Genomic DNA, 27801 nt, shown 5'->3' with positions numbered 1-27801 from the left:
CAATCCCGGGGCTGTCAGAGAACTTTAAGATGTTCAAAACGTTTGTCAGAAAATGTTGGTCTTTCTCTTTAGAGAAAGCTTGTTTTTGAGGAGTTAGAAGTGCAGCGCATTAAATGCTTGTTCTTCCTTTTCTCCTAGGATCCTGCAGGAATCTTTGAGCTGGTGGAGCTTGTTGGCAATGGCACCTATGGGCAAGTCTATAAGGTAAGGCTACGCCGGTGTCTGGAGTGATCCTGGTCGCCTTGGCCGTGTGCTGGACGTGGAGCATCCCATTGCACCGGCCTCGTTAGGTCCCAGCAGTGTCAGGCCTGACAAAAACCTCGCTGGGCTTTGCCTTTTTGTCACGTGCTCCAGCTCTGCGCAGCACGTGGAGCTCCTACAACAGCAATTTGTACTACTTCTGAAGCTGTCACTAAAAACGGATTGCTTTCTTTGCCTCTCCCCCCCAAATTGCTTTTTATGGATTCTGTGATGAGGGAGGGAGCGGGGAGCCTGGGGTTTCGTAGATAAATCTCTCCAGCAGAGCTGTATCGTGGTCCAGGAGCCTGCTCAGGCTGCTGCTCTGCCGGTACCGTGGGGCTGGAGCACGCAGGCTGGCTGCCGCTCGCTGCTCGGCAGAAACCTGCTGCTGGAGGAGACCCACGGCGCTCAGCGGGTTTGCTTTCAAGCTCCTGCAAACGTCTGGCAGCAGCTCTCCAAACGGGTGTACAAAGGAGACCGTGGAGAACAAAATTATAAACCCGTGAGCTTCTTCCTGCAACGTTTAAAGTGTCCATCCTTTGCTAAAGCACGGCGCCTGTCCCCATCACCCCTCAGCTTGAGGGAATTCCAGAATCTGTAATCGTGGGGGTTTTTTGTTGTGGATGACTCTTGTGGCATTAGGAGGGGTCGAATTATTTTGGAGTCTGGCCTTATCTGTGCTTAATGCATGGTGTAAACATGTTTCTTGGCAAGGTGCACGTGGAATTTGCTGAGTATTCCAGGTCTGCTGGCAGATAGCAACCCCATGGGCCCCATTCTCCAAAGGTTTGTGTGTGTGGGCACTGGATCTGTATTTACATTGCACTTGTGCCTGTGTGCACACAGAGATCCCGTTCGCCTGTCTTGCCCACGTTCCCTTCTGACAATAGGAAGGAATACCTCCACGTGCTCTGCCTCGGTCAGCGGGGAAGGCACAGCCCTTGCCTGTCACGCAGTGAGAGACAGCGAGCTGGCCCTAACCAAGAGGAGAAAAGGGTGCTTGGGAAGCCACCTGTCAGGAGCTGTTTGTTCTGATCCTGCTCTCCCCATCCTCCCGCTGCCGCGGGCTAATTCCATCAATTCCACGCTGGAAGGACTGAAGTGAACCGCGGGTGAACCACAACTTCGGGGGTTGAAGACGTGTGAATTTCTGAACTGGAAGAAGGTGAAAACCAAACGGAACGGCCCCCCTCCAGCCCCCTTCTTACCAAGGGCATATTCCGGGAGCCTTCCCCTTGGTGCTCGTCCCGGGGCTGTGTTCCCCCGAGGGTGCTGGTGTTGGTGCTGGTGTTGGTGCTGGTTTTCGTGGTGCCATTGTTGGCTCTCGGGCACGGAGGCCAGCCCTGGGAGCTGGGTTCAGCCCTGTTTTTCTTCTCAGCCGCTAAAATAATGGCAGGGGGTGACCTAATTTTAACTTCGGCGTATTTCTAACAATCAGTGGAAACTATGCGCCGTTAATGGCCTTTAGAAAGTGTCATGTTTTTGTGGAAAGCAGAAAAGGGAAATAAACTATCTAATGTTTGCTCTGCTCCTCGCACAGCCCTGCTGCGCGTGTTTCCTGTTGCAGTGGTTTGTTTGGTGCCTGTGTGTGTGATCGTAAAGGAGGGGGAGAACCATCCAGAAGCGTTCAGCTGTAGGCTTTTGGGGAGGTGATATATTCCGTGTTTCTTCTTCTCCTTCTTGTACAAAGAAAATCCTCCTTTTCGCTGTTTTTAATGTGCCGGGGTAATCAGATTGTCCCGGTGTGATTCACTCGCTGGCAGTGCCAGGCAGGATGGTGGCTGGGGGGGAGCTGCTGTCCAAACCCAATTAGTAAGCGTTGAGGTAGGAATTCAGGCTAAGGCTGAGCTCAGATTCTCTTAAATTGAAGTCTTGGAGTTGTATCCACTTTATAAACAGAAGAAGACTTTGACAGAAAGCATACAGAACTGTTTATGGTGTCCCACCCTGAAACCCAGCATGGAAATAAGATCTCTGCGATTCTTTTCCTCCAGATACCACCGCTGTATTTATCTCTGAAAGCAAAACAGATGGATCGCTTTTCAAGACGCTTAGACCTTCTGGCTCCCTTCTAAAAACAAGTTTGAGGCTCCCTTACCTAGGAGCAAAAGGTCTCCAAGCAGTCACATCCCCCGGCCAGCTTGGAGGCCAACAGCAGGGCTGATTGGGGTCCCCGGTGCTTGGAGGACACGGTGTGGAGGTGCACAGCTCGAGGTCCTACATGGGTGCGACCTGAAGGCTGGGGAAGTCTTCGTCAGGACCTGTCCTTCTGCCCCCACTGGCCACAAGCAGCAGTAGCTGCAGAGGGAACGATCCTTGCTCTGCGAGCTCTTGGTGAAGAGCTTGGCTTTTATTTTAACGAGGGACGGCGCCGGTGATGGTTTATCTCGCTAATTGAATTGGAAGCTGTTCTTTATTTCCTAATAATCCTGCGTCTACTGGTACGGGTTGTAAATAGTCTTTGATAAACGGCCGAGGTCTTGCTAGCTCCAGTGCAAGGCGTTGTTGTGCTGTGGGATTTTTGTGTTCCCGGATTTTTCTGAATGCTCAAAGAAATGGCCAACAGAAACACGGTGCTTTGGGCTTCAGGAATTGAGCTGCTGCCTTGCTGTTTTTAGCAGGTAGCTGCTGACTGGAAACAAAACTCTAAATGCAGAAGTCGCGGAGACTTCTGATAACTCTTCAGAGCATTATTGGAAGTGTGAGGGAAGGCTTTTCATGTGGCAGAGTATCATGATTGCCGTTCATCTCTGCTTTGCATTAGAGAGCAAGCAAAAAGGCCTTGCATACTGAGCATACCTTAGGCTGCCTGAATAAATCTCACCGTCGGGGCTGCAACTGCTGGCGTGCCAACCACCGATGGACACGTGAGCTGAAAGGGAAATACCACCAGATTCCTCACAGACACCCTCCCAGCGGCTTGGTGCAAGACTGGAGGAAGACATTCAGCGGGCTGGTTATCGTGGGCTGAATATGTCACAAAATAAAGGGATCCTCCCATGTTTTTAGGCAGCTGTTTTGGTCACTCTGGGTGTCCCCTGTGCAGCAGGGTGGGAGCAAACTCGTGCTCAGCATCACTCAGGTACCCAGCATCACCACGGCAGGGTTTTGATGCCAGTCTTCTTAATATTAAACCAAAAAATAAAAATTGGTAGGTAGGTCAGATGGTAACCATTGATGCTCTCCTCTCACATACAGATGAGCAGGGAGGTGAGTGATGCTAGGACTGCGTGCTCCATGCAGCCTCCCGACCCCACCAGGAGGGCAACGTGTGCTGACACCAAGCGTGCTGGCTTTGCTGGGTGCGCCGGGGATGCGGCTCTCCGTTTGCAGCTTTATTTTACAGGGCACAAGATGCGGCACCATGGGCCGGCTCCATAACTGCACAATAACTATTGATTGCTTAATTAGCTGATAAATGCCACCTAATCGCTAAGCAGTTCCACAGCATCGTTCAGGGCACGTGGGACTTGTGGCCGTGGTCCCTGTGCATGCTCCTCCACTGCCATGGCTGGCAGAGGGAGCAGCACAGGGGACACCATGGGGTGCCACCAGCTTTTAGGCCCAGGCTAGGTGCCTATTTGACCCACATGGGGCAAAATGATGAGGAAATGCATCCCAAAGTTTTCTGTCAATTATTTTATTTATTACTCAACTTCTGTTTGCCAGAACGGATTCATCTGGAGGTGAACCCCCAGTTCGGCCCAGTAGATGAAGATGTTGAGGTTCAGGGGTATGAGAAAACGACTGAAATATTTGGGATTCAAAAAGCCACGTGTGGCTGTCTCCTGGTGATGGTGCCCCTGAGCCTGCAGATGCCAAAAGAGCTGGGATAACGTGGTCCTGGTGCTGGTGGTGTGCTGCTGTGGTACCCAGCGTGTCCCCAGCTCTGCGTGCTCCCTGGGCACTGCTGTGTGTCCCCCTGCTGAATGAGTGGCTGGTGGATATGCTAAAGAAAGGCAAAGATTTTTTTTTTCTCTTCTTCTATGCTTTTAGGAGGGGAGGTGTAAGAGAAGAACTTACTTGCTCCGCGTTCAGCCCGCCCATGGTCTGGCTCAGCCCTGGTGGGAACAGAGACTCTGCAGGTTCCCAGGTCATTACTAGCAGTTCAAATAATTAGCTCGAGTGGAGAATGACATTAATTGTTTTTAATAATCAGTTGTTTTATTGTCTCTCTTTCTGAAAGACCGATGGTCAATAGTTTGGTAATTAATCACCGTTGCTTCTAGCCCGGTGGAAGAAGTTTCCACGCTGCACAAAATGATCGTTTCCTGCGGATTGTTGCTGTAAAGAATTAACCTGAGCTGTGTACACAGCTTCCATGGCTGAGGGCCCACTGCTGGGACTTGCTCGAGAGCCCGTGCTGCGTGCACGCGAGCTGCAGGCGCTGCTCCTGGGCTGGCTGCTGCCCCTCTCCTCTGGGTGCCCCGCAGCACCGGCACCCCCAGTCCTGGGCTGCTGGGGAACACGGAGCCCTGAGCTCCCCGCACCTCTGTCCCACAGCAGCCAGCTGATGGGTTTGGGGGGCCTTATTAAGCGTTTGCCTTTTCCCATCTTCTCGTAGCACCTGGTTCCTTTCATTAAACTTGAGCCAGGGGTGTTCATCCCACTCCGGATCCTCCGCTTGGGGTCACTTGGTGGTTCCAGCCGGCCCCCGGAGGCAGCTCCACGTCCTCAAGGTCACACAGGGGCTGTGTGACTGAGCACAGACTGACAAGCTGCTGGATAATCCCTCGGTGCCACGAGCACAGCGTTACACACATGTATTGAGCCACTGCTGCTGCCGGGCTGGCTGCCTGTGCTGGGGAGCCCACCAGAGCCCCCCTTCTTATGGGTCCCCAGCTTGTGGGATGGTTTTTGTGTTTCAGTTGGATCTTACTGCGCTGTGGGAAGGGGCTGGGCTGGCACGCTGATGTATGGTAACGCGTGCTGGCTTTATCAGAGGTCACAAAACAGTGACCTCGATTTATCAGCTTCCCTGTGATGGTAGATTATCTTCGGAAGAGCGACTCCTTCCCTTGCTGCCTCGAATCGTGCGTGTGTTTCTGAAACGGGGCCTGCTTTTGGCCACACGGGCAAGGAAGTCTTGACTGGAAAACGCTTAAAATGATGTTTCACTTAGGGGAAGGAGAAAAAAAAAAAAAAAGGCTTTGTTACCAGAGCAACTGGTACATCTTGTGCTGCTTCGCTTCGCCGAACCACACAGAGCACCCTCCGCCCGCCCGCCCTCCCCGCAGGAGCCAGCCCCCACACACCTACACACCAATATGTCACGGGAACTTCTCGCCGGCTGAATAACGAAGGGAAAGGTGCTTCTTACGCTGCGGCCGCTTCCAAAAGGTGATTCAAAATGTCCCTGTGTTAATTTATCATCCCCCTCTTTCGCCTCCATCCCCTCCGCAGCCCGTGCCGGGGCAGGGCGGGCGCAGTGCCCGTGGCTCTGGCCACTCTCCTGGCGCTGCTGCACGCTCAGCACTGCGCAGCCTCGCCAGGAGAGAAGATATCTGCAGTGGCACGGGGGAAAAAAGCTCCCTTTGAAGATGCTGAGCCAAGCCAGTGGCGCTGCAGGACGTGGTGGCTGGCCCCGCGGGGCTGGTCGGGTGCCAGGTGTGGGCACAGGGGGAAGGGGAGCCCTTTGCTTGTCTCGCTGGGCTTAGAGGATGCTTTGAGCTCTTATCAAGAGCCGTTTGGCCACAGGAATGACCAGGCTTGGGGCTGTTTGCTTTGGGGATGTCCCTACAGCCAGGTGCTCAGAAAACAGGCAGCCTTTCGGAGCTGGGGGCATGCCCTGTGCAAGCCTGGCTCTGCTGTTCGGGGGCTGCAGCTTCCCAAGCTGAGGCTTGCAGAGCTCTGGTCACTGACACCATAGAGCGGGTTGTTACAGCAGCACGGCCAGTGGGTGAGGTTTGGTTGCTGCAAGGCCTGGGTGGATTATAAAATAATTTCCTGTTAGAATGTGCTGAGCTGATGGCAACCCCGGGCTGCAGGGGGGCGAATGAGGAAGATCTCGCTGGTGCGTGCTGCTGGTGGTTGTTGACCCGTTCGTGATATTTAACGAGCACCAGGTTGGTGGTTTAAGCCTGATGCAGTGTCTGGGGAGCCTGGTGCTGAGCCCTGCAGGTACTACCTTCTCCACTGGCCTTTGCTGAATCGCTTCTCTCTCTTCTGCCCTGCCTGTCCCCAGCTGTCCCCTGGGACCAGGAGCAGTGCGGGCTCTCTGCGGGACAGGGAGGTGCTGCTCAGGGGCAGCTGGTGGTGCTGCGCTGCAAGCACGGGCTCAGGCAGGAGGCTGGTTCGAGGGGAGCTGATGCAGCAGCCACAGCACCAACCAAGCAGCCAGATCGCCAATTTGGCTGCTGCTGGCAAAACACATGGTGCCACCATCTCTGTTAACAGAAAACTCCTCCACACAGCATAAAGAAACACTGAAAAGTGCAAAGCAGGATCCCGGGGGCTGGGTCTTGTACCTGAGGCTTTCGCAGTGGCCAGTGTTTGTTTTCAATGTTTCTTGCTTGTCCTTTTTTGCACCTTTTCCAACGTGGATGCAGCCCAATTTGGGGCTGGTGCTGAAGGCCTGGAGCAGGGCAGTGCCGGAGGGGAGCTGGTTGGAGCTCAGCATCTCCTGGGCACCCCTCGTTAGCTCGTTGCAGGGCTCTCGAGATCTGCTGTTTGTGCTGAGGTTTACCTGGGAAGCCCTTTACGCTCATTACCTCAAGATGGAAAGCGCCAAGCAAACACAGCCCGCTTCCAAATGTTGTGAGGGTTTTTTTTTTTTCCTCCCTCACATAAGAATGGCATATTGGTGTAATATTTTTTTTGCTGTTTAGGTCTTTTTAAGCTCTTAGGTTTGAATTTGCCTGTGGAAGAGTGTGGCTGGGAGCTGGCTCCATCCCCACGTCTCCAGCAAAGGCTTTGCCTTCACTCCTGTCCCTGTCCCCATCCTGCCTTGTTCCTCAGCGTGGGCAGCTGAGGAAGAGGAGGAGGAGGAGGTCAGGGCTTCCTTCTAAGACTTTCTTATCCCCACTGGGCTGCAGTAGAGGTGTCTCCTCTGCTCTGCTGGTGCAGGCTGTGCCCTGCAGCGTAACCCATGTGCTGTGCCCCATCTGGGTGCCGGGTACCCCCCCTCACCCTCTGCAGCCCCATCTCTTTTACAGGGGAGCTTGCAACCCGTGGCAGCGAGTCTCCAACACGAAAAGCCTTCTGCATATTATTATTATTATTTTAATCCACTTTAAAACTGGATCTGAGAGCAAACGGTAGCTGAAATGACCTGTGTGTGCGGGGGCAGAGAGAGGGCAGGGAGCTAATCCCACACAGCACGCTCAAACTGGGAGCTGCTGGGGGGAGAGACTCGCATAAAGGGCAGAGAATTGGATTTTAGCTCCCCAGAGGTAATTTTTCCAAGCTGCCCACAGCCCTGCTCTGGAAGCCGTGTGGGCTTTGTTACCTCTCCATGGGTGTTAAAGACCAGGAGGCAGAAGGACCTTCCCCGGGCAGTGTGCTGGAGCTCAGCCTTCGCCCCAGCCCCGTGCTCCTGCTCCATCACATCACCACGGGTGTTTTCTGCAGCGAGTGCTGGCTGGGATCTCTCTTTTAATAAGTCTAGCTATTGAATTCCAAATAAACAAAGAGTGTTAGCTCGTTACAGCGCTTCTACTCCCTTGAGAAGTGGTTATTAACAGGGTCAGCGCGAAGAAATGTATTTTATGGTTGTCTTCGTAGTGTCTAGATCAGACGAGAGCAGGCTTAAACAGCGCGGCTGCTGCGTTAAAAACATTCGCTCGTGGATGCCTCCTCATTAGTTAAAAGGTGGGATTTGTTCCTTGCAGGTTGCCAGTGTGTTTTCGTTGAAAGTTGGGGTGGTTCCTCCAGCTGGGCACAGCCACGGGGTGTCTGCGGGATGGGATGGGATGGGATGGGATGGGATGGGATGGGATGGGATGGGATGGGATGGGATGGGATGGGATGGGATGGGAGCCTCTGATGCTGAGCTCTCATCCAGGTCCTCCTCTAAAATCCCTGTTGTAATGGCAGATAGTGGTTGCTGTGCCGGATGGAGGGCTGGAAAGGAAAGCCTGGAGCTTGTTCCAAGGCCTCTCCTCCTCCCTGTGTATTTAGCACTGATTTTATCCTGGGGCTGTGAGTTCCCTGAATGGGTGGCTGCAGCCTTGCACAGGATTTGTGATGGGCCCAGGGCTGCTGGGTCGTGCCGGCTCAGTGTCTTGTGTGGCACTGCTGGTTTGCATTTAAAGAAAATCATGATTTTTTTCAGGGGCTGTTGCTGAGGATGGGATGAGTGTGTTAACCTCAATGACAATGAAAGCAAATTTAAGCAGACTGTTTTTTTTTTCTCTTAACTTTAAACTTGACATGATGGATTTGTCCCTGGAGAGTCGGGAGTGAGGCATGGCTGGGGTGAGCAGTCCTGCACTTACATCAGCCGTGAATTACACCAGTTTGCATCACACCGAGGAGCGAAAGGAAAAGTGATTTATTGCAATGGGAAGTTCGTGGTCACACTCCCATTTTATCACGGATTACTCAGGTCTCTCCATGTTTTCCAGCACTGCTGTCCATGATCAGTCCTACTAGGTGTAATCCTAGTGTTTTGCTGCTTCTGAATGACAAAGAAAAAAAAATCCTCTGAAACCAGGTGGGGACCTGAAGCCTTCAGGTGGCGTGGCCTTCCAGTGGTGGCAGCATCACCTTCTGAAAAGATGGGGTGTTTCTACTCCAGCACATCTTTCACTTGATAAGCCTTTATGCTAATACTTCCCTTGGTGTTGCAATTTGTCCCTGAGCAAAGCCATTAGTTGGGAACACGCCGCCTCATTAAGTGGCTAACTTGAGCATTCAGCAGCCTCCAGCCGACCTCCTCCCTCGCAGCCTGGCAGATGAAAACCTCCTCGGTTTGAAGCTCTTACGGACAACATGAAAGGCTGGAACCACGTCTTCGTGTCTTATGGCAGGAGGAATCCACGTGTCATCAGCAATCAGCGTTTAAGAGAAATTGCAAATGCAGCTGGACTCGTTCGTTAGAGACATTGTTCTTCTGGCAGAGCCGGCGGGGCCGCGGGTGCCGGGTGGGAATGCCTTCATGTCCTGTGCTTTGCAGATCTTCTTTCTTCAATTCGGCAGGGCCAGGATGGAGGCCAAAGCCTTTCTTCTGTACACAGCTAATAGGGAGGCAGCCGCATCAGCAGAATTGCCGCGAAGAGCCTGCTCCAGCTGAACTGTGAATGGTGTGTCCGAACGGCGATAAGGCGAGCCCAGGGGGTGCTTTGCAAGGGGAAATGGAAATCTCCTGTTGGAGGAGCGGGCTTCTGAAACAGAGAACAAGATTCAACTTCGGGACTTTTCACAAATATTCCTTGCCATGGTCATGGAACTGCCTAAACTGCAGAAAACCTGCTCCGTGGTGCTGAAGGGCAGCATCCCGTGGGTGAGCCCTACCGCTTGCACAGGAGATGCATCTGCTTCAAGTCCTGTAGCAGCCAAGCAGCAAGCTGGCCCCTCGAAAGCCGGCTGAGCATGCTCTGGTGGTGGTTTTTTGTTTGTTTTCTAATTGACAGGGAGCAGTCTGTAGGGATGGAGACCCTGGTGCATGTGCAGTGTGTCCGGAGTACTCCGAGCTGCTCGGGCAGGCTGTAGTGGGAAGGAGCAGGCTCGGTGGTGGTGTAGGGGAACCTTGTCTGTAGGGTTAAGCAACAGCAGCAGCATTTGGGCCCGAGGTCTGCTCTGTCCTTGCAGTGCTGGCACCGAGGGCGTTTCTGCACGCCGGCTGCCATGCATTAAGTGGATTTCCATGCGTGCTGCTACGCTCACATGCCAGATTGTGCAGGGCATGGGGGTTTCACGTTACAGGTTTTTGCTTGGGGAGGGACACCAGGGGTCCAGGAGAGGCTTTCTTCAAGTGGTGTGTTTCTCATCAAGCTGGCTGGCTTGAGCTCTATGAATTATTTCAATTCAGCTTTGCTGCAGAGTGCCCCCCACACGTGGGTTTGCCTGGGTTAGCACGCCCAGCACACAGAGTAGCGCCGTGCATCCAGGCTGCAGCCCTTCTGCTTCATGGCTAACCCGTGGTTTTATTTTTATTTATTCATTGCATCTGCCTAGATTAGCTGAAACTTGGCACGGCCAAGGAAAATTGGTTCCTCTTTTGAGTGCCTCAATGCCTTGAGTGTCGGTTTTTGTTCCCTTATTGGTGACCATTCACAACCTATTTTGGAAGGCACTTGAGAAGGAATCAGCTAATTATATCATTTAATAAAAGATGTGAGAATGCCAATTTAGGGAGCGCCGGCAGTGTGGAGAAGCTGGGCCTGAAGAATGTGATTTGTGTTGCATGGGAAATATTAATCACGGCAGCTCCCGGGAGACAGGTCTGCCAGGAGGGTGGTGATGTTGGATGCACTGCTCATCTCTCTGAAATTAGGCTGTGCACAAGAACCAATAAAAGCAGAACCAAAGATTTCTAGCAGAAGGGATCAATAACTCGGAAGCATTTAAATTCAAAATTAGAAAAATGGGAGCGGTTATGGGCAGGGAGAGCGTATTAATAACGGCAAACAAGTATTTGTTACTGCTGGTGTGCAATAAGATAATTTAAGAGAAATGCTCCGAGTGCCTTTTGTCGCAGATAAAACCTTTTGTTAGATTCCCAAGCAAAATGGAGCTCGCGACTTTCAATTTCAGGGCTCTCAGATGATCAAAATACCGTGGGGCAGTCTGATCATATAATACCTTGCCGGAATGAGGTCATCAATAACTTTTGCCTGGGTGTGATTTACACAGTTGTCAGTGTCTGAATTGCCATAATACGTCTCTGCCTGGGAAAAATGCTGCATTTGGAGGAAAAAAAAAAAACACCACCACAAAGCAGCAGCTCTCTGGGTAGCTGGTTCTCTGCTAATAATGGATACAGAAGAGTGATTACTTGTGATCCATTCAAATAGAAATGCTCAGCGTCTAAAACTAGAGGCATGGAAGCTGTTACAAGGTCAAGCAGTGTCCTTTAAGGAGAAATAGGTGGTGAATACTGTCAGCTGCAGATAACGCATCTGCAACATCGTGGAAAGTGCATCTGAAATGAAGATTAAAGGTGCTCTGCACTCATACGGAGCTGGGGGCTGGGCGGAGAGAAGATAGAGGCAAAGTCAGAAAAAAAGAGGATTAGCTTTTGGTGGGTGACAGGCGATAACTCTTGCAAGGAGGAGATTTAAGCACCAAAGAGCTCGGTAACCTGGGGAATTATTCCAGGTTTCTGTAGCCGCCTCCAGCTGATGATCTTCAGCGGCTCTAAATCCTTTGGTTTTGCACCTCTCACCCCATGCACGTGTGCTCATGGTGTCTCCTGCTGCCCCGAATTGCAGGCCCTGGTCATCCACGCTCGCAGCCTGCTCTAATTTTAGATGCCCCAGTTTAAGTAGAGGCAGAAAGGAGCTGACCTTCAGCTGTGCTGCCAGGCCTCTTCCTTCTGCTGACATACCCCGCGGGTCAGGGCGCTGAGAGCTTCTGAGAATGAAGTCCTCATGTCTTGGCAGATGTTTGCAAGTGTCTGCCGCAGTAATGGGGGCAGAGAGCTTTGCTAGAGATCCTGCAGTGAGTTCCTAAGAGAAACTGGATCTCTTAGCTGGTGGATACGAGCCAAAAGTTGCATTTCTTAATATTGTGAAGAGGGAGATACTGGAAGTGCTGTCAGTCCCACCGTGCTGAGAAATGCCAGTTTGTGAAAATACATTTTGGCAGCCCCTCTGAGGAGAAGGACTCGACCCCTTATAGCCACGGAAGTAGCTTCAGATGTGGAAAGCTGTCTTCATATTCCCAACTGAGAGTGACCCCAAAGGACAATACCTCCCCTGAAGCAGAGCAGGGGAGGTCCATGTACACATCAGGACCTGGCGCTTCTCGTCTGCATAGGGAAATCACCGCAACCAAGCAAAACCTGCGGCTTTCCATTCAAATTGGGCTCCTCAATGCAAATCTCTGTCTTGCAAAAACATCCAAGGAGTCTAGGGTTTCTTACATGGAAGACAAACACGTTTGCAGATCTCAAGTGTTCTGGGAGCTGCGGGCGGTGTGCTGGGGTTGCTCGTGCATAGGCTCTCCTCCTATGTGGCAAGACACGAGCTGGTGCTGGAGTCCTCAGGTCTGTAAACCCCCGGGTGGCTGGAGACCTCGCTGGTGCCTGGTACAGAGCTGACCTTTCATTTTGCTAGCAGAAAATGATGATTAACCTTGAGCTCAGCAGACTGCACTTAAGATTGTGCACCCTAGCTGTTGGATAAAAATAGACACAGAAGCTGGAAGGGGGGAATATCGCATCTTTTAAAGATTATCTGTGTGCTATTAATGTACCAGTCACCAGGCCTGATGCTGAGCTTGTGGAAGCTTTACCTGCAGAAAAATACGGGATATGGAGTACAACGACCTCCCAGGTGTTCATCCTTCTGGTACGGAGCAAACCTCGCCTTCTCCAGCTGCTGCCCCACTCAAACCAGTTTTATCAAAGGAGCACAGTGGCTGTTTATAGCCTAAAGCAAGCAGCAGAAGAACAAGCTACTATGGTTTTCAGGATTCTGGTGCAAAATTCTTTCTGGATTTCCTGGCACTTAGTTATTAATGAGACATTTGTGCTGTTTGCTTAAAAACCTCCCAGCAGCTAGCACATGTGCGCTATGCAAATTATTTTGGGTCTGGTTAAATACTGTTTTTCTAGGAAGGGAAATAACTGACATTAGTAGAGGAAAAATAAGTAATGTTAACCCTCTGTAGGTCCTTCCCTCATTAATTATTTTGGCTGTTTGGCTCTCGCAGCAGAATTGCGTGCTTTGCTGTTGTTAGCAGGCTGGAGGAGTTCGACGGCGATTTGGGACCTCTGCTTGAATAGTCACGTACCCCAAGTGCATACTTTGGGTGGCAGTGGTCCAGGAATCTGCCAACGTCCTAATTAACACACTTTTTCAATGGACAATATTAATATTCATACTATTATACTGTAAAATGAGTAATTTGAATAGACAGAATGTCGTGCACTCTCTTGATCTCTTGTGGATTAACCTACAAAAGGCCATTGGCACTCGTTCTTACAGGCCTTAATGGGTACGAAGGCTTCTCATAAAACTGCACGAAGCTGAGGCGCCTAAAAACGGGTAGCAAATACAGTGCATTGGGTAGGGCCGTTGATGTTTTGTTAGAGCAGCCACCGGGCTGTGAAGGAAAATGTTTGTAATAGATGAGCACCTCAGGATGATGGAGGAGGGAGGCGGCTCTCCGGGGTGACGGCTCCCACAACATCCATCTAACTGATGTCAGCCGAGCTGCAGTAATGGAGAGGTTCCCCAGCTGGGCCGGGGCTTAGAGGAGAGCAGTGCGGAAAGGGAGAAAGCAAATATATGTTTGACTGGAAAACAAAGGACTTGGAAGGCCGGTCATGTTTTATTGATGCCCACCATTAGGGGCCACCACAAGATGTACTGCCGATCCTAGCGAAAGGAATGGAAGCGCAGCAAAGACCATGAAAGAAAGCAGATTCCCCAGGAGGAGAAAGCAGAGGCACTGCTGAAGTAGAAAACGATGTATTTAACAAACAGGCTAAGGGATGTGAGGATTGCAGAGTATGTTCAGGTAAGCGCCTGGTAATTTACTGAAGTATCCAGATGACTGCATTCACCTGGGATCCATGTCCCAGGCACAAACCGTCCTTTAATAGACCCCTTCCATCTCCCCCAAGATCTAGTTGACCTTGAGTCCCCAGGGAAGGAGAAGCTGGCTTCAGGGTCCATATTAAGGAGAAACAGCTACTGAAAAAAGAAGCCTCAGCACGTCTTCAGTTCAGCATTCAGGATTGAGGAGGCATGGCCTTTGCCCCCCTGTCTGGGGGGAGCGAGCTTTCCAGTGCTCCACCCTCTAAAGAAATCTTGGTGCTGCAAATATGGGGTAGTGCCAAGGAGAGAGGCCCTTTTGGTGGCAAGATCTGTCTGTGGTCACTGCAAGGTTTGAGGTGTTACAGACATCGGTTTGCCTTAAGCAGCAGAGGCTGGAGAAGCCTACTTGAATGCAGGATAGGGGGACGCTAACAAATGTTATTTTGCTCAAAACCCCTCAGTTTGGGCTCAGCTGAGGAATTAAATCACATTTAACAGAATCAGGGGGATACTTTTAAGAAGTGATCAGACCAAGCTGCTGCTTCAAACCTGGTCCTGAAGATCGATCTTGTGCCACAGGGATCTGGGGGAGCTGTGGTGCCTTGGGAGGAATGCCTTGAACCTGCTTGCCTCCTCCACGGGATGTGTTTGTGTTCCCACAGCTACCAGCTGGAGAGCCACAGCAGGGGCATTTAGTCTTGCTGGCTCTGTGAGCTTGATTTAATAAAAAAATCTATAATAATTAAGGTGAAATGACAAGAAAAAGAATGTCTTAAACCCGTGCCAGAGGTTAGTGCACAAAGGAACCCACTAGCGAGGTTTGAGACATCAGGCAGGCTTTGGCTGGGAGATAATGGAAAAATTAGAGGCTTTTAGAGCCTGGGTCAGTGTCATGAATCAAACACTAAAACCTGCTGCTTTACTGCAGCTCTACGAGAACTATCAAGCCTCCTTAAAGGAGTTCCTACGACCAAGTGAGTGGAAAATAACGAGGCCTTGTGACATCCTGGGGCTGCAGCCCCGGTGGCCGTGGGGCAGCATCCCCACCAGCTTTCGCTCCCCATCCCCTTGAGCAGAAGAAACTTCAGCTAGCAGAGAAACCGCAAGCTGAAAAAGGGAGGGGAAAGAGAAAAATTTATTTATATATTTTTTTCTAAAGAAAAGGGAGGGCTTGATAAATGGGAGGCAGGAGGGCAGGGGCAGCGCTGGCGCAGTGCCGTGACTCATGCTGCTCCTCTCCTGATGTGCACGCAGCGCTGCAGCATCGCCGCCGGTGTTTGGTCAGGTCCAAGCCCCTGCAGAGATGTTCTCCTCTGTGGGGTGTGGGGGTGACAGCGGTGGTGCTGAGGAGGGTGCCCAGAGCCGGGCAGGACAGATCCTCCTGCTGCTCGTGCCGCCCGTCCTTGTTGCCAGTTTGTAGAAGCACTGATGCTGTGCTTGCTGCATTTACGCTTCCCTCTTTTGAGAAGTGCTTTTGTTGTAACTGATTATTTTTGTGCCTTTTGGAAAAAGTCCCAAAGAAGGCCTTAAAATAGAGAAATTGGATAGATTTAAGTATTTTTGAGGGAAGCTGGGGAAGTATTCTGCAGCCTGTTCCACGGCCTCTTCACGATCGCTGTGAGGTGACAAGCAGCTTCCTTGTGAATAATCCCCAGCTACATTCAAAATACGGGTGGTACACAGCCGTGTAGCTGCATACTATGAAGTCTTAATCGTGCTGGCTGCTGGCACCCAGGGGTGTTTGTGTCCATCACAACACCAAGGCACGAGGCAGGACTTCTTGCTTTCATTTTATCTCCTATCTGACAGGGCTAGTGTTAGCCGGGCCAGGCTTGAAGGTCAAGTTTCAGCTCCAGCTGAGCACTGCACGCTGTTTTATTCAGCTGAGCTTTCCAGGGTTTACTGCTTCAGTCTCCAGGCTCAACCTGGTTTGAAAGTTTCCATGGAAATGATTTTTCCCCTGTTTGCAGGAAGGACATTTTCTCCAAGATCCTTTGCTTTGATGATGGGGGAAGAAAGCTCTTACAACCCCCCATTCAATATGATGGTTTCCTGGTATCCCGGCAGAAAGAACATGACATTTTATTTTATATTTATTTTTTGTTTGCTTTGCTTTTAATCTCGTCCCAGGATGTGTGTGTACTTGCAATAACAATCTTGGAGATGTGCACTGGTCTTGTGCTTCGTTCTCCATTCCGGGGCTCTGCTTTCTTTGTTTGTAATGTTTTCTCCGTAGCAGGAGCTGCTTGTTTCCCTGCCGGCTCCTGAGGACAGATAACGAGAGCTCTTCCAATCTCCCCTTTCTCAACAAAATGCCTTTCCCTGCCTCTGCCCGGTGGCCTGAGGCCAAGGACTTGTGCTCCCCGAGCAATGTGGGAGTGCCCTTTGTGGGCCTGCTGATGGGCAAGGCCTGCTGAGGTGACCGGGCCCTCGTCTGCTAGGCCGCGACTCGAAAGCACAAAAATGAGCTGCTTATTTCCTAACTGCTGATATTTTGGCAGACTTCTTCCTTCCTGAAAGGCCTGCAAGCAACTTCTGTCCCGCTGCAGAGCAGCCATGCAGAGCAGCATGGGTGCAAGGGCTGTGTTTCAGCCAGGTCACTGCAGTGGCTTGGGAGAGAAGCCTGGTACGGGCCCTGCCTTGAGCACTACCCCAGTGTTAGGGTTGGCCTGTCAAGATTATCAAAACACGTATTTATTTTGAACAGAACAAGCTATCTGCTTGCAGCCACTGTTAACTTGAGCTCCCTGCACTTTTAGGAATTTGGGGCTGTGGTGAGGCACCCAGCTTGGGATTCCCTCAGGAATGAGACCACCTCTGCCACACGCGTTGTGGTTATTTAATGACTGCTAGCACCATGTCATCCGTGTTAGTGATTTACATGCTCCTAAGTGTATGGACAGCCCTTCTGAAATCAGGTGGGGCTGCTTGGGTGTCTAAGGGTAAACGCTGTGGGAGTTTTTGTGCCTATGAGCCTGATTCAAGCTGTTCTCCTCTTTATTTTACTGGAGGTTTGTTTGGCTGCCACATGGCCAGGAGACGAAATGACAGGTTTTTCTCTAACAAGACTGCATAGGTGCATAAGGCAGGGATGAACATATGGAGAAGAAGGCATCCTCCTCTTTTGGGCAGCTGGTGGGGTCTGGGTGGGTTCTGGGCATGGTGGTGGAGGAGCAGACGCTGCCATCGATGCTGCTACGGGGACGGGGAGGTGGTGCTGGAGGGGAAGCAGAAAATCCCGCAGTGTTTTGTGTAAGAATCACTCCCCATTGCTGCTCCAGCACCAGTTGAGTGTGATGGAGAACAGAAAGCCAGCAGATTATTTCAAATTCCTTTTTTTCTCTGGAGACCAGAGGGGGGAGGAAAGTCATTTTCAAGCCGTCAGGGCTGTATAAATTACCCAAGAGCGGTCGGCTAGGAGGGAGCACGGTGTGGGGAGGCAGAGGGGTTATTTCTGCCAGCACAGCTGCCCCCATGCTGGGGTCCTGCTTCTCCTCCTTGCACCCACCTGGGGTGCGTGGTGGCTGGGTGACTGCTGAATTGTGATGGGGACCATCACCCCCATCCCTGCCCAGCTCTGGGGAGAGATGGAGCAGGCTTGGGAAGACAGCAAGGCTGCGTTACCTAAAGCAATTAACTTCCTTCATTCAGATCTTCCTTTGGCTCTGGGCTGGCATTTGCATTCATGGCCTTTTCTTCCCAGGTTGCTGCGAGATTTGTGCCAATGGGTCCCTTTTGCAGAATGCCTATAGCAGAAATGTGTTTTGTTATCCCTTGGAGCTGAAAGCCATAAAGAACAGAGTGACTTTAATGAACAGACCTTGCAGAATCACCACCTTGAAGCTCTAGCCGCTCATGTGAATCAAAACCTGCTGAAAGTAGGTCATATAGTAAAAATGAATTAGGTTTACTTCACATTTTATTGACTCTGCCAGTTTTTCATTCATAGAGTCTTGTAGGCAGGAATATATCCTGCCTTTTTAATGCTAGGCTTGGGTAGAAAGGGCAAATGCTGTTCTTTATTCTCGCCCTTTTAGCCTACGTGATTGAGGTTGTCAAAGATGTGATGGATGCACTTTCTCTTTGCCCTGTTTATTATTTTATTCTTCTTCATTAGAGAACTGCTTAAGCAATAACCAAGTTCCCATATTATGTTCACAAATGGGAATTCAGGCCAGTCCAAAACATTGACGCAACACCTAAATTCTTCTTACAACTTCCATGAAGGATCCAAGTGGTGTCGTGGTGACTGTGCAAGCAGGTGGATTGCCCTGCAGTGCCCCTCATTTACGTGATTCACTTCGATTATCCAGGAAGAAGCACAAATAAAAATCATTTGGATGCTTGTTTTATAGGTTTGGGCTCCTGCACGCAGAGGAGGAGCAGGGACCCAGCTGTGCCGAGGCATTTGTGGAGGCTGTAGCAGGAATGCAGCAGCCTGTTGCAGTCCTGGGAGAAGGCTGGAGTTTGCTGTTTGTACCTGGGTTGCATTTATCGAGCCAGCAATAGTTTGGCCCCCTCTTGTTAGTTTTGGCAGCGTGGGACTCCCGCAGCAGCGTGTTGCTTCCCAGAAACCCCTGAGGATGGGGCAGGGGGAAGCTGGTGGCTTCGGGCGCTGAATAGCCAAGTATTTGGGAAGGTGGGAGCAACACTGCGTTCATGTTACTGGAACAGCCGGGGGCAGGGATGTGGGGGTTCTCGGCCGATCCGTGCTGAATGCCCTCGCTGTCCCGGGGCCGTTGATGTGGCACACCTGGCTGGGCGCAGTCCTGCTGTGGAGGTTTGTGCCTCGGAGGCTTCAGGTAACCTCCGTGCTGTGGTTTTGTCCCCCCTCCCCTTGGTAAGTGCAGCCAAACACATTTTTTTATTTTTTTTTCCCCTTAGAGCTTTGCAAAAGCTCTCAGCAAACACCACGGCTTGTGGACAGTCGTGCACGGTGTGGGACCGGAGCTGGGGGTAACAGCTCCTGGCTGCCTGAGGCTTCTGGGCTTGGTGCAAGTCCTTCCAACTCGATAGCTGCAGTGAGGGCAGAGCGCAGCCCCTCTGCTTCGTAGCCACACAATCCTAAGAATTGTTTATTTGTAACACGAAATGCTCATTACCAAGTCTGTCTGACGTGGAGCACAGCAGCCCAAGGCCAGTGGGTAACGTGGGTGGGATAACCACATGCATGTGGCTGTGAGACCCCGGAATGAGTCAGCGTGGCAGATGTTAGATGACTTTAGGAGGACTTCCACAAGGTGAGCTAACAGGGTACACACGCACACCCCTGGTGTCACAGAAATATCATGGATACATCGCCACCAGAACAAGCACCCACATTCCTGAAGGGAAAACCAGGCTGAACAAGGGGGCTGCTGTGATGGCAAACAAACCCCAGAGATGTGCAGCGTCCCGGTGCGTATCACAGTGGGGCTGTTGCTCCTCAGCTGGGGCTGGGGGCAGATGTGCCTGGTCCGAGGCAGGAGGTCTGGCGAGGCTCTGCAGCAGCAGGCACGTGAATCAGAGTGTGGCTTCAGGTCGTGCTGGGAGGGGGAGTGAGAGCCCCAGCACAGTAACTCATTCTTCAAGAGGCTTGGCCAGCATCCAGGACGTCATGCAGCGAACCTCGGCGAGCAGGAGGGATGGGTTGGAGCAGCAGAGGCTGCTGATGAATGGGGGCAGCGAGGACAGAGGCTCTGTGCTTGATGCCCATCACCGGCAGCGCTCAGGGCTGGCTGTGCTGCTCGTTCCTATCCCTTTTTGTAAGGTTAGGATTCATTTCCACGCTGTAGGGATGACAGCGGAGGGCTTTAATGACACAGTGGGTGTTATAACCCGGAGGTAGGTCTCCGCCTCCACTGCTGGTGCGGTGGCTGGGTGCCTCCTGGGCCTCTGAACCGGGAATTAAATCCAGTAATTAGGATTCAGGAGCGTAAACAAGGGGGCACAGCTCTGTGAGCTTGTTGGACCATTCGGTTATAGCTTGCAGCAACTTCTTTCAACACGACTTGTTGCGTGGAGGGAGGATGTCCTTCTGCTAGGAAAGAAGGAAGAGGAAACTGGGGGCTAAACGTCCGCCGGCTGTAATAGAAGGCGAATGCTCTGAGTGGTGCCCCTCATCCTGCGCCTGGGGGCTCAGTTTGTAAAACGAGAGCTGCAGGAGGATGGCACTGTGTGTCCTTGTGCTTGGTGTGAAGCTTTTGAGCAGCAGCAGGTCTGCTGCGCTTCCATCAGGCCCTGTGGGTGCTCGCTCTCACCTGATGGGCTTTGTTTCCCAGCAGAGTTTGTCTGCCTTTGGTCTGTGGTTTTGGGATCTTGTGGTCCTCCTCTGCCACGTTCTGCTGCTGGCTGGGGCTGGCTGTCCTCCTGGCGTTTCTGCCGGTTTGGAGCTGTCTGGTCGCAGCTTTAGCAAGAAGCTGGTTGGAAGAAAAGGATGGAGAGAAGGAAGAAAAGTTGGGGGATCCTGCAATGTGGTGTGTGCATGTGCTGTTCTTCATTGAAAACTTGCACATAATGACACAGACTGGAGATTTTATCTTGTGTTTAGGATTTCTAACGTAGCTAAAACAGCAAATCTGTGAGTAAGGGTAGCTTCTCTAATGATTGATGATTTTTTTTGTCCTGCCTTCCTGCCTCATCTGCCTGCTGTGGATGGTACATACTTTACGAGGGAACAAAATCCCCACTGATAAATTAGGATGTGTTTTGCAACCTTCTCTTTGCAGCTACAGCTAACTGCTTTGATCTCAGCTGCGGACCTTTAGCCAACAACAGAACATAAATCCTCCCTACCTACGGTTTCATAATTTGAAGAAATACAGCCTGCAACTGTCTGGGTAGGAAGTGAGAGTCCTCGCTGGTACCTCTGTGCCAGGGTGCCTGGGGAAGGCACAGCAGCGTACCAGTAGCCTCTGTGCTTTTAATTACAGCTGGAGCAGCCCCACACTACCAAAATCACAGCTGGAAAAAATTAAACTGCTTTATCGTGGGTAATACAATGTGACCTACAGACGGAGGCCTGTAAGCAAACCACTCTTCTGCTCAAGAAAAGACCTTCATTGAGTATTATGCGCGTAATAAATCTTTCATTTTCTCTTAAGAAACAGTAATTACAGAAGCTTCAGCTGTGGTGGGTATCTGCTGCGGACAATAAACGTCTGTCCTTCAGCACATCATCAGCATCTCGGTGATGGATGCTCGCGTGGACTGCAGCGGAGAGATAACATAAAATGTTGTCAGCAGCCTGTACTGGCAGCCCTTGCTCTGAGCCTTGGGAGCACAGATTGGGATGGTGCTCCGTGTATCGAGGAACGCATCTTGTTTGTCACACTTCCTTTTTTTTTTAGCAGTTCCAGGGTATTTTTGCTGTCTGGCTGCTGGCTACTAGCAGGGAGCTCCAAGGAGATAAGCTTCACTCTTCAGCAGGTACAAAGCTGCCTCAGCACTCCCACCAAAGACGGATGACCCCTTCCGTTGCTTCGCCAGCAAAAGCTGAGCAAGAAACCCCAAGGGGATCAGTGGGAGCTGTAATGCAGTTGCACCGCCTGGAACTGGGTCATGGGAAGGGGAGGCAATGGGAGCCTGGAGCAACGCCAGGTCACGATCGGCTGCCCTTCGCCTTCAACTCTAATGGGCACCAACTGTCCTAAAACACTTGGGGATTGTTACTTGTAACAGAAGAGGAGATGAAAAAGGAATTGTCTTAAATGTACATCTTCAGTAGGGCTACGGTGGGTAATAATGGGTGTGCGTGGAAGCAGCCAGGTGCCAGGGAAATCAGCCCAGTGTAGCTGTCTGTAGTAGTGGCTGAGAGCTGACCTGCTGCACGTGTTGTCGAAGGGCTTCTGGTGCTGGGTGGCTACCATCTGAACATAAAGCCTTGGAGGGGTTCTTTTTATTTTTTATCACTCCCATTCATGCAGCTGGTGCTCGAACTGTGAGCTTTGTGAGGATTCTCTCTCCCAGGACACAGCAGTTCTGCCACGGCATCGCTTCACTTCCAAAAATTGTCTGGGGGGTTAATTCCTGATAGAAACTGTTGTGATAAGCTGGTCTTGAGCAGAAACAGAAAAATAATTGCGATAAGGTCTGGACGAAAAAGGAAATGTTGCCAAAACCTCACCAAGTGCAGGTTTTAAAAATACACTTCTTCAGCATGGGTTTGTTGGCCACCAGGCTCCAGTGATGGTGGAGAACAAAGCACAAAGCACACACACAGGTTTCTTCGGCTGTAACAGTGGATTCTTTAAAAAATTATATACTTTTCTGGACTCAAAATGCATCTAATCTTTACCTCCTTAGCATATACACCTTTGAGACAGATGTAAAAGCGGAAAGGATTGCAGAGAACTCCCTCTTTCAAGCAAGCCACTCCTGCAGATGTCCCTCCTGGGCCCAGCCGTGCCCCTGCAGGAGCCCTGCGTGGCCTGGGAGGATTGGGGGCAGCTCCAGCGCCTGCTCGCTGAGCCGGACTCCACGCCTAGACTTAGCGCTGAGGAAGATAAAAGGATAAGGGGATGGAGCTAGGTGAACTTGGCAGCTATTTTTAATTCTCAGACTGGTTCTTGAGAAAGCGTTTCTTGAAAAGAATTACAGCCTCATTTTGATGGCTGGAGATCTGAATTTCCTGACAGCTCTCACATTTTTTTCCCCCTGTCTCAGTGCTCTATAGCCCCGGGTGAGTTGGGTTGCACTGGCGAGAGGTGCCTACAGCCTGGAGAGGTGAAAGTTGTGTTTCGCAGGAGGCTGGGGTTGATCTGATCGCGCTGTGGTCTTATTAATTACAGCACCCCTTTGATTCACCTACAAGGCAGACCGAGTCGGGGTCAGGGTATCAGGTTGTGTGCTGCCTGCCGGGGCTGCCAGCTCCTAGCACGGGCTTTTCCATGCAGGGTTCACGTGCCTGAGACTTGAAACCATCCTGATAAATGTTTCAGGGATATGCGGGCCTCCAGCAGTGCCGCTGGGGGCTCTGCCAGGCTCTTACCTGTGGGTCTGGAGCTTTAAAAAGACCCCAGTTGGGCAAGCAGATGCTGTGCTTTGACCCTGTGCTTTCTGTTATTCACCTTGCCCTCAATGAAAGCAGCCACGCCAGGAGTGTGGTGGTGTGCGGTGCCCTTCCTCTGTGCGTCTGCTGGAGCTGGAGTTGCCGAGGCACCATTTCCTCGCTGTTAGCTTAAATCCCAGGGAGAGCCGCGTTGCTCCCCGCAAATAAGTGTAAGTGACTCGCTGAGATGAGATCCTAAATAATTTACTCCTGGCGGAGCGCTCTGTGTGCTCTGCGAGGCAGTGGGAAGGAGGGAAGTGGGGCATTGCTGCACAGCGGCACGATAAGAACAGCATCTCTGCTTCTGTGTCGGTGAGACGAGCAGATCTGGCAGGTTGTCTTCATTTTTCTTCTACCTTGTGGCCAGTGACTGCTCTGCTCCGTGTCCCATTATCCAGTGTTTTTCTTCTGTCTGGAGCAGAATCTGGCCTCGCCTTTGTGGCTGGGGACAGAGGAGCTCCTGGCATTTCCTGAGCTGATTCATTTTGTGCCACGCTGATGCGTTTAGGCTGACTGGGCTGCAGTGGTTTGGTAAGGAACTGGGCATCTTTCTGAAAGGGCTTTCAGTAGTGAGTCCTTGTGACTCTTTTTTTTGCCATTTAAGCAATTGAACAACAGTCTTGAGAAGCCTTTGTGGAAAACTGAGCTTTTGGGGTTTCCTTGCTGCAGGGCGTAGTCAGATAACTGAATATCAGGGCTGCCCTGATACACCGTGGCTCTGTAGCTCAACGCTTCACCCGCTAATTAACCAGCAGATCTTAACTAATCTTCACAAGCCCCCTCCCCTTCTGAGGCAGCTCAGGGAGCGCTGCTATCCCCGGTCACAGAGGGGGCATTTGAGGTAATGAGGTTAACGGGCCGCCTGAGGCCGCGGGAAGGAGCTAATTCAGAGCGGGGCTCCCAGCCGGGCAGCTTCTGGCACACGCGTGTCAGCAGCCCCGACCCTGATGCCGGCAGCGTGCGGAAGGTGATCACAGGCTTTGATTTGCAAAAAACAGACGGACAGAAGGGACCAGGAGTGGGATAGCTGCTCTTACAGCCCCCTGAAGGAGGGAGCCATCCCTTCCTCGCCACCAGTGGTAGCAGCAGGGCCGGGCTGTACCTGTACTGCGGCAGCAGATGGAGAAGTCGTGGGCAGACGATGAGGCTCCTAGATGGAAGAATGCCTCCTGGAATTCAGATACAGTCACTGCTATAACAGCATTACAATTTGATAGCCCTTGTTTTTATTGGTTTTATTTTATTTTTCTCCTCGCTGCAGCGGTTTGTGCACAGCTTTCGCTGCCCACGGCTGTGCCCCGGCAGACAGGGCAGCTCGGGGAGCTGGAGTTTGAGCTGGAGGTGCCAAGGGTGGCTTTCTGAGGGACGGCATCCAAACGGGAAGGCCAGGAGGAGGAGGAGGAGGGCCTCCCTCCTAACAGAGGGACTGTATGGGGCCCAAACCCACAGCTGGCAGCACCCACAGCGTGCGTGTTGGCAACCAGCGTGGCCCCAAAATGGAGGAAAATGGTTATGGTCTGTGGCTTGCAGTGGGATTACAGGTTTCATCCCCTCCTTACCATGTCTGGGACTGAGACCAGGCAAAGGTGGTGATGCTCGGCCCCAAACAGACCCAAATCACCCCAAAGTGGGGTTTCCAGGGCATGAGGGTGGTGGGCAGTGCCTGTCCCCTCTGCCTCGCAGCTGGGCTGCGGCAGTCCGCTGGGCGTGCTGAGCACGGAGCATCTCGGCTGCTCCTTTCAGGGTTTATTATTTTTAGACGGAGCAGAATATGGGAATGTGCTGAGCCGGCTCCTGAGCCCTGCCAAAAAAAGAACATCCTTCAGGCCTCGTGTAACTTCCAGCCCTGTCTCACCGCACAAGAGATCCACCTGGAGCCGGTAAGTGCGTCGGGCACACGAGGCTCCTGTGCCACAGCCCTTGGGAATGAAAGGTATTTCAGGAGTATTAGAGGAGCTCTGTCAGAGCAAACACCAGGCTTAAAAAATAAAGCAGATGTTTCACACCCAGAAAAATGTGCAAGTCAGAGCTACTTCGCATTGTTCGGGGCCAAATTCCGCCAGCTGTGTTTGCATTGGGGTGCTCAGCACTTCGCTGGGCACCACACAAATCTGTGGATGAGCTGGCCAAGCACACGGTGTCATGCCCAAAGCAGCTCCTGGTGTTTCTGCTCGCAGTTTCCTCTCACCCCTGCAGCCCAGCAGCAGCTCGGAGCAGCGATGGCAAAGAGCTGGCTTGCTGTGAGGAATTCGAGGCTTTCCCAGGAGAGGGGCCGTGCGTGACGCACACCTCCAGCTATGCCGCTCTGTGCTCGACCCCCACAGCCCGCAGATAAAATCCTGGCTCGGGGTAAAGACATGCACCAGAAGCACACCCGGGAGTTATCTCAGGTGATGGTATTGCCATGATGAAGTACCCTACAAGGGCGTTATCACATCATTGTGCTCCGTTATGAGGCAGCAACAGAGGGCTGCAGCATTTTTGTACAGCACAGTGAGCTCGGTGAGAGATAATTCGTTCTTTCCCAGACTGATAAGTGGCACTGAAAGTTTTAAAGTTGTAAAATTAGGAGTAAATTTAAAATGCCTGGAATAGAGGTGGCTTTCCTATGTAATATTTGTAGTACATAGTAAGCAAAGTACTTGGAAGCTGTGCTTGTAGCCGTGATGAGGCGTGGGCAGAAGAAAAGCCAGGTTTGGAGAGAGGAAAAGTCTCCTGCTGCAACAACTGGTGGAGCTGGGAAAGCCTCCTGGGTACTAGGGCACACTTGGTCCTTTCCTCAGTGCTGAAAAAGATGAGGAAAATACATGAAGCAGGGCAGAAAATGCTGCCAGCAGAGTGCTGCCTGCCTCAGACAGGCTCCGTGCCAGGGCGGCGGGGCTGTTAGGGGGAACGGATCCCCTCCTGCAGCATCCCCTGCCTCGGGGCAGGACTGAGGGATTTAATCTACCCCCATAAGGACATCTGAGGGCCTTGGGTCACCACCGAGGTCACTGGGAAGGTGTTGGTGGGTGCTGGGACAGCGTTGGGACAGTGGTGCTGGTGGCCCCGCGCTGCTCCCGCCCAGGACGACTTGCAGGTGGCCCTGGGAGGGGAGCGCTGGCTCTGTGAGCTCGGCTTTCTCCTTGGCTATCAGCGTTTCGCTTCCAGGAGGGAATGCTTTCTGCCAGAAGAATGTTCCCAGCTCTATTTTTTTTCCACTGGCTTTATGGAAACACTGCGCCTTTCTTCTCCTGGCTCCCCAGATGGTGCCTGCCCTTGCTGCGCGGACTGAATTCCCACTGAGTCACCCAGCGGCTGGTCAAGCGCTCTTGGTCAGGACTGGTTTACATTAGAAAAAAAAAATGAATACACTTTCATGCAGATTAAACATTTATTTTCCATGGAGAGGCCTGGCTTTGCTCTCACTTAGCTGCTTGGAGCACGTGCCTCTTGAACCCGGGGCACACAAGTGCCACCCCGCTGACCCCTGTCCTTGTGGGCTGGGTGCACCTGGCCTGAGCTCCCCAACCTCACTGCCCAGGGCTTTTTAGTGAAATGCTTCAGGATTTGCCTTTTTACCTTTTGTTGTTGCTGAAAGGAACATTTGTGGGTGGTTTTGTTTTTTTTCCAACCCATCTTTACTCGGTACAAGCCTGGAATTGAGCATGAAGGCCAATTTCCCAAGGAGGTGAGGCTGCTGCACCCTCCAGGTCGGTGGGTGAGCCCCTCCCCTGCCCCAGGGCACAGAGAGCTCCAGGCTGAGCCCAGCCAGGTGTGACAAGGAGCAGAGGTCTCGGGGTGGGTACTGCCAGCAGCTTTCCCAAAGCCAGGTAATCAGAATAAATGAGACCCTCGTTACCGTTGCTGATGAGGGAACAGCTGCAAACACTAAACTCAATTAGATTATTGAACATCAAAGAATTAATATTTATGAGTCACGGAAAATAGGTTTCATAAACCGTGCTGCTTGCCTCTCTTTACCTTTCTAATCAACAAAACAGCTCTTTTCTGAAAGGTGCTGAAAGGGCCCCGCTCGCACCACTTATTTAACGGTTTGTAGTGAGCCTTGATGGGAAAGTGACCTAGTTCAGGTCCCCAGGGGCTGCTGCAATAAAAACGGTTCTGAGCAAAATGCTCTTATCGCCATATGGCAGTTTCAGGCATTGCAGACGGACGCGGTCTGCGAGCGTTTTGTCCAGAAATGGTGAGCTTTCGCTTAAATAAATACATAGAGCAAAGCGAGAGGAGATGTTTCCATTCTTAGTGTTCTTCCCTGTGAACTGGCTGCAAAATAACTCGGTTGCTAGAGCAGGGAGGTAGCAGCGAGCTCTTCGCCGGCCGCGGTTTGTTCTGCAGCCTGCCCTGGATAATGTGCTTTGGGGAGCTGAAAGCCTCCGATGGAATAGCATCGGTTCTGCAGGTGCAGAGCACTTACTTTTTCCTTATAAGCCCAAGCCGAGATTTAATTGCTGCTCTTCAGAAGTGCAAAACAAGAGAATGTAATAATTAGAGCTGTCAGGGTGTCCTTTCTTTTATGCTGATGCTGACATTAGCGGGTTTAAAGCCTATTTTTAACCTCTGCAGCATTGAAGGCTTGGCTGTGTATTTTCAGTCTGAGTTTGTTTGTTTCGAACTTTGCAAATTGGAAGCAACCTAAACTGGAAGGGGTGAGGCTGGGCGGGGGCAAGAGGAATAACTGGATCGAAAGAGGAAGGAAGGAGGAAAAATGAAGCAAATTAAATGCAAAATATGCCCATAAATTGTTTCCACTTCACTGTGGATTTTTTTTCTTTTTATGGGCCTGCAAAATCCTCTCTAACTGGATGCTAAAAAATCTCAAGACACAGAGCACTGAGAGCCTGGTAAGATAAATATTGTGCTTAACGTAGCTTCAGAGAATGCCCT

At 51.5% G+C, this 27801-nt stretch overlaps 1 protein-coding gene and 1 long non-coding RNA gene across 6 annotated transcripts in view; one reads left to right on the top strand and one right to left on the bottom strand.

Annotated features, from left to right (window-relative positions):
- The window catches only part of TNIK (TRAF2 and NCK interacting kinase), a 140720-nt gene that overhangs the window by 21193 nt on the left and 91726 nt on the right, over positions 1-27801 (top strand). For all 5 annotated transcript variants that reach the window (XM_068692625.1, XM_068692621.1, XM_068692624.1 and 2 more), the window contains exon 2: positions 139-204. In XM_068692625.1, the coding sequence (XP_068548726.1) occupies positions 139-204 (66 nt within the window). The remainder of the gene's footprint in view (positions 1-138; positions 205-27801) is intronic.
- On the bottom strand, positions 25246-27035 carry LOC137861342 (uncharacterized). The gene is made up of 2 exons (XR_011099553.1): positions 26476-27035; positions 25246-26235 (listed from the first exon to the last, which is right to left on the bottom strand). It is a non-coding gene; the product is annotated as an uncharacterized lncRNA (long non-coding RNA).

Source organism: Anas acuta, chromosome 9, assembly GCF_963932015.1.
Source record: "Anas acuta chromosome 9, bAnaAcu1.1, whole genome shotgun sequence".
Taxonomy (NCBI): Eukaryota; Metazoa; Chordata; class Aves; order Anseriformes; family Anatidae; genus Anas; species Anas acuta.
Note: the sequence above shows the minus strand (reverse complement) of the source record. Positions and strands in the feature narration are given on the sequence as shown.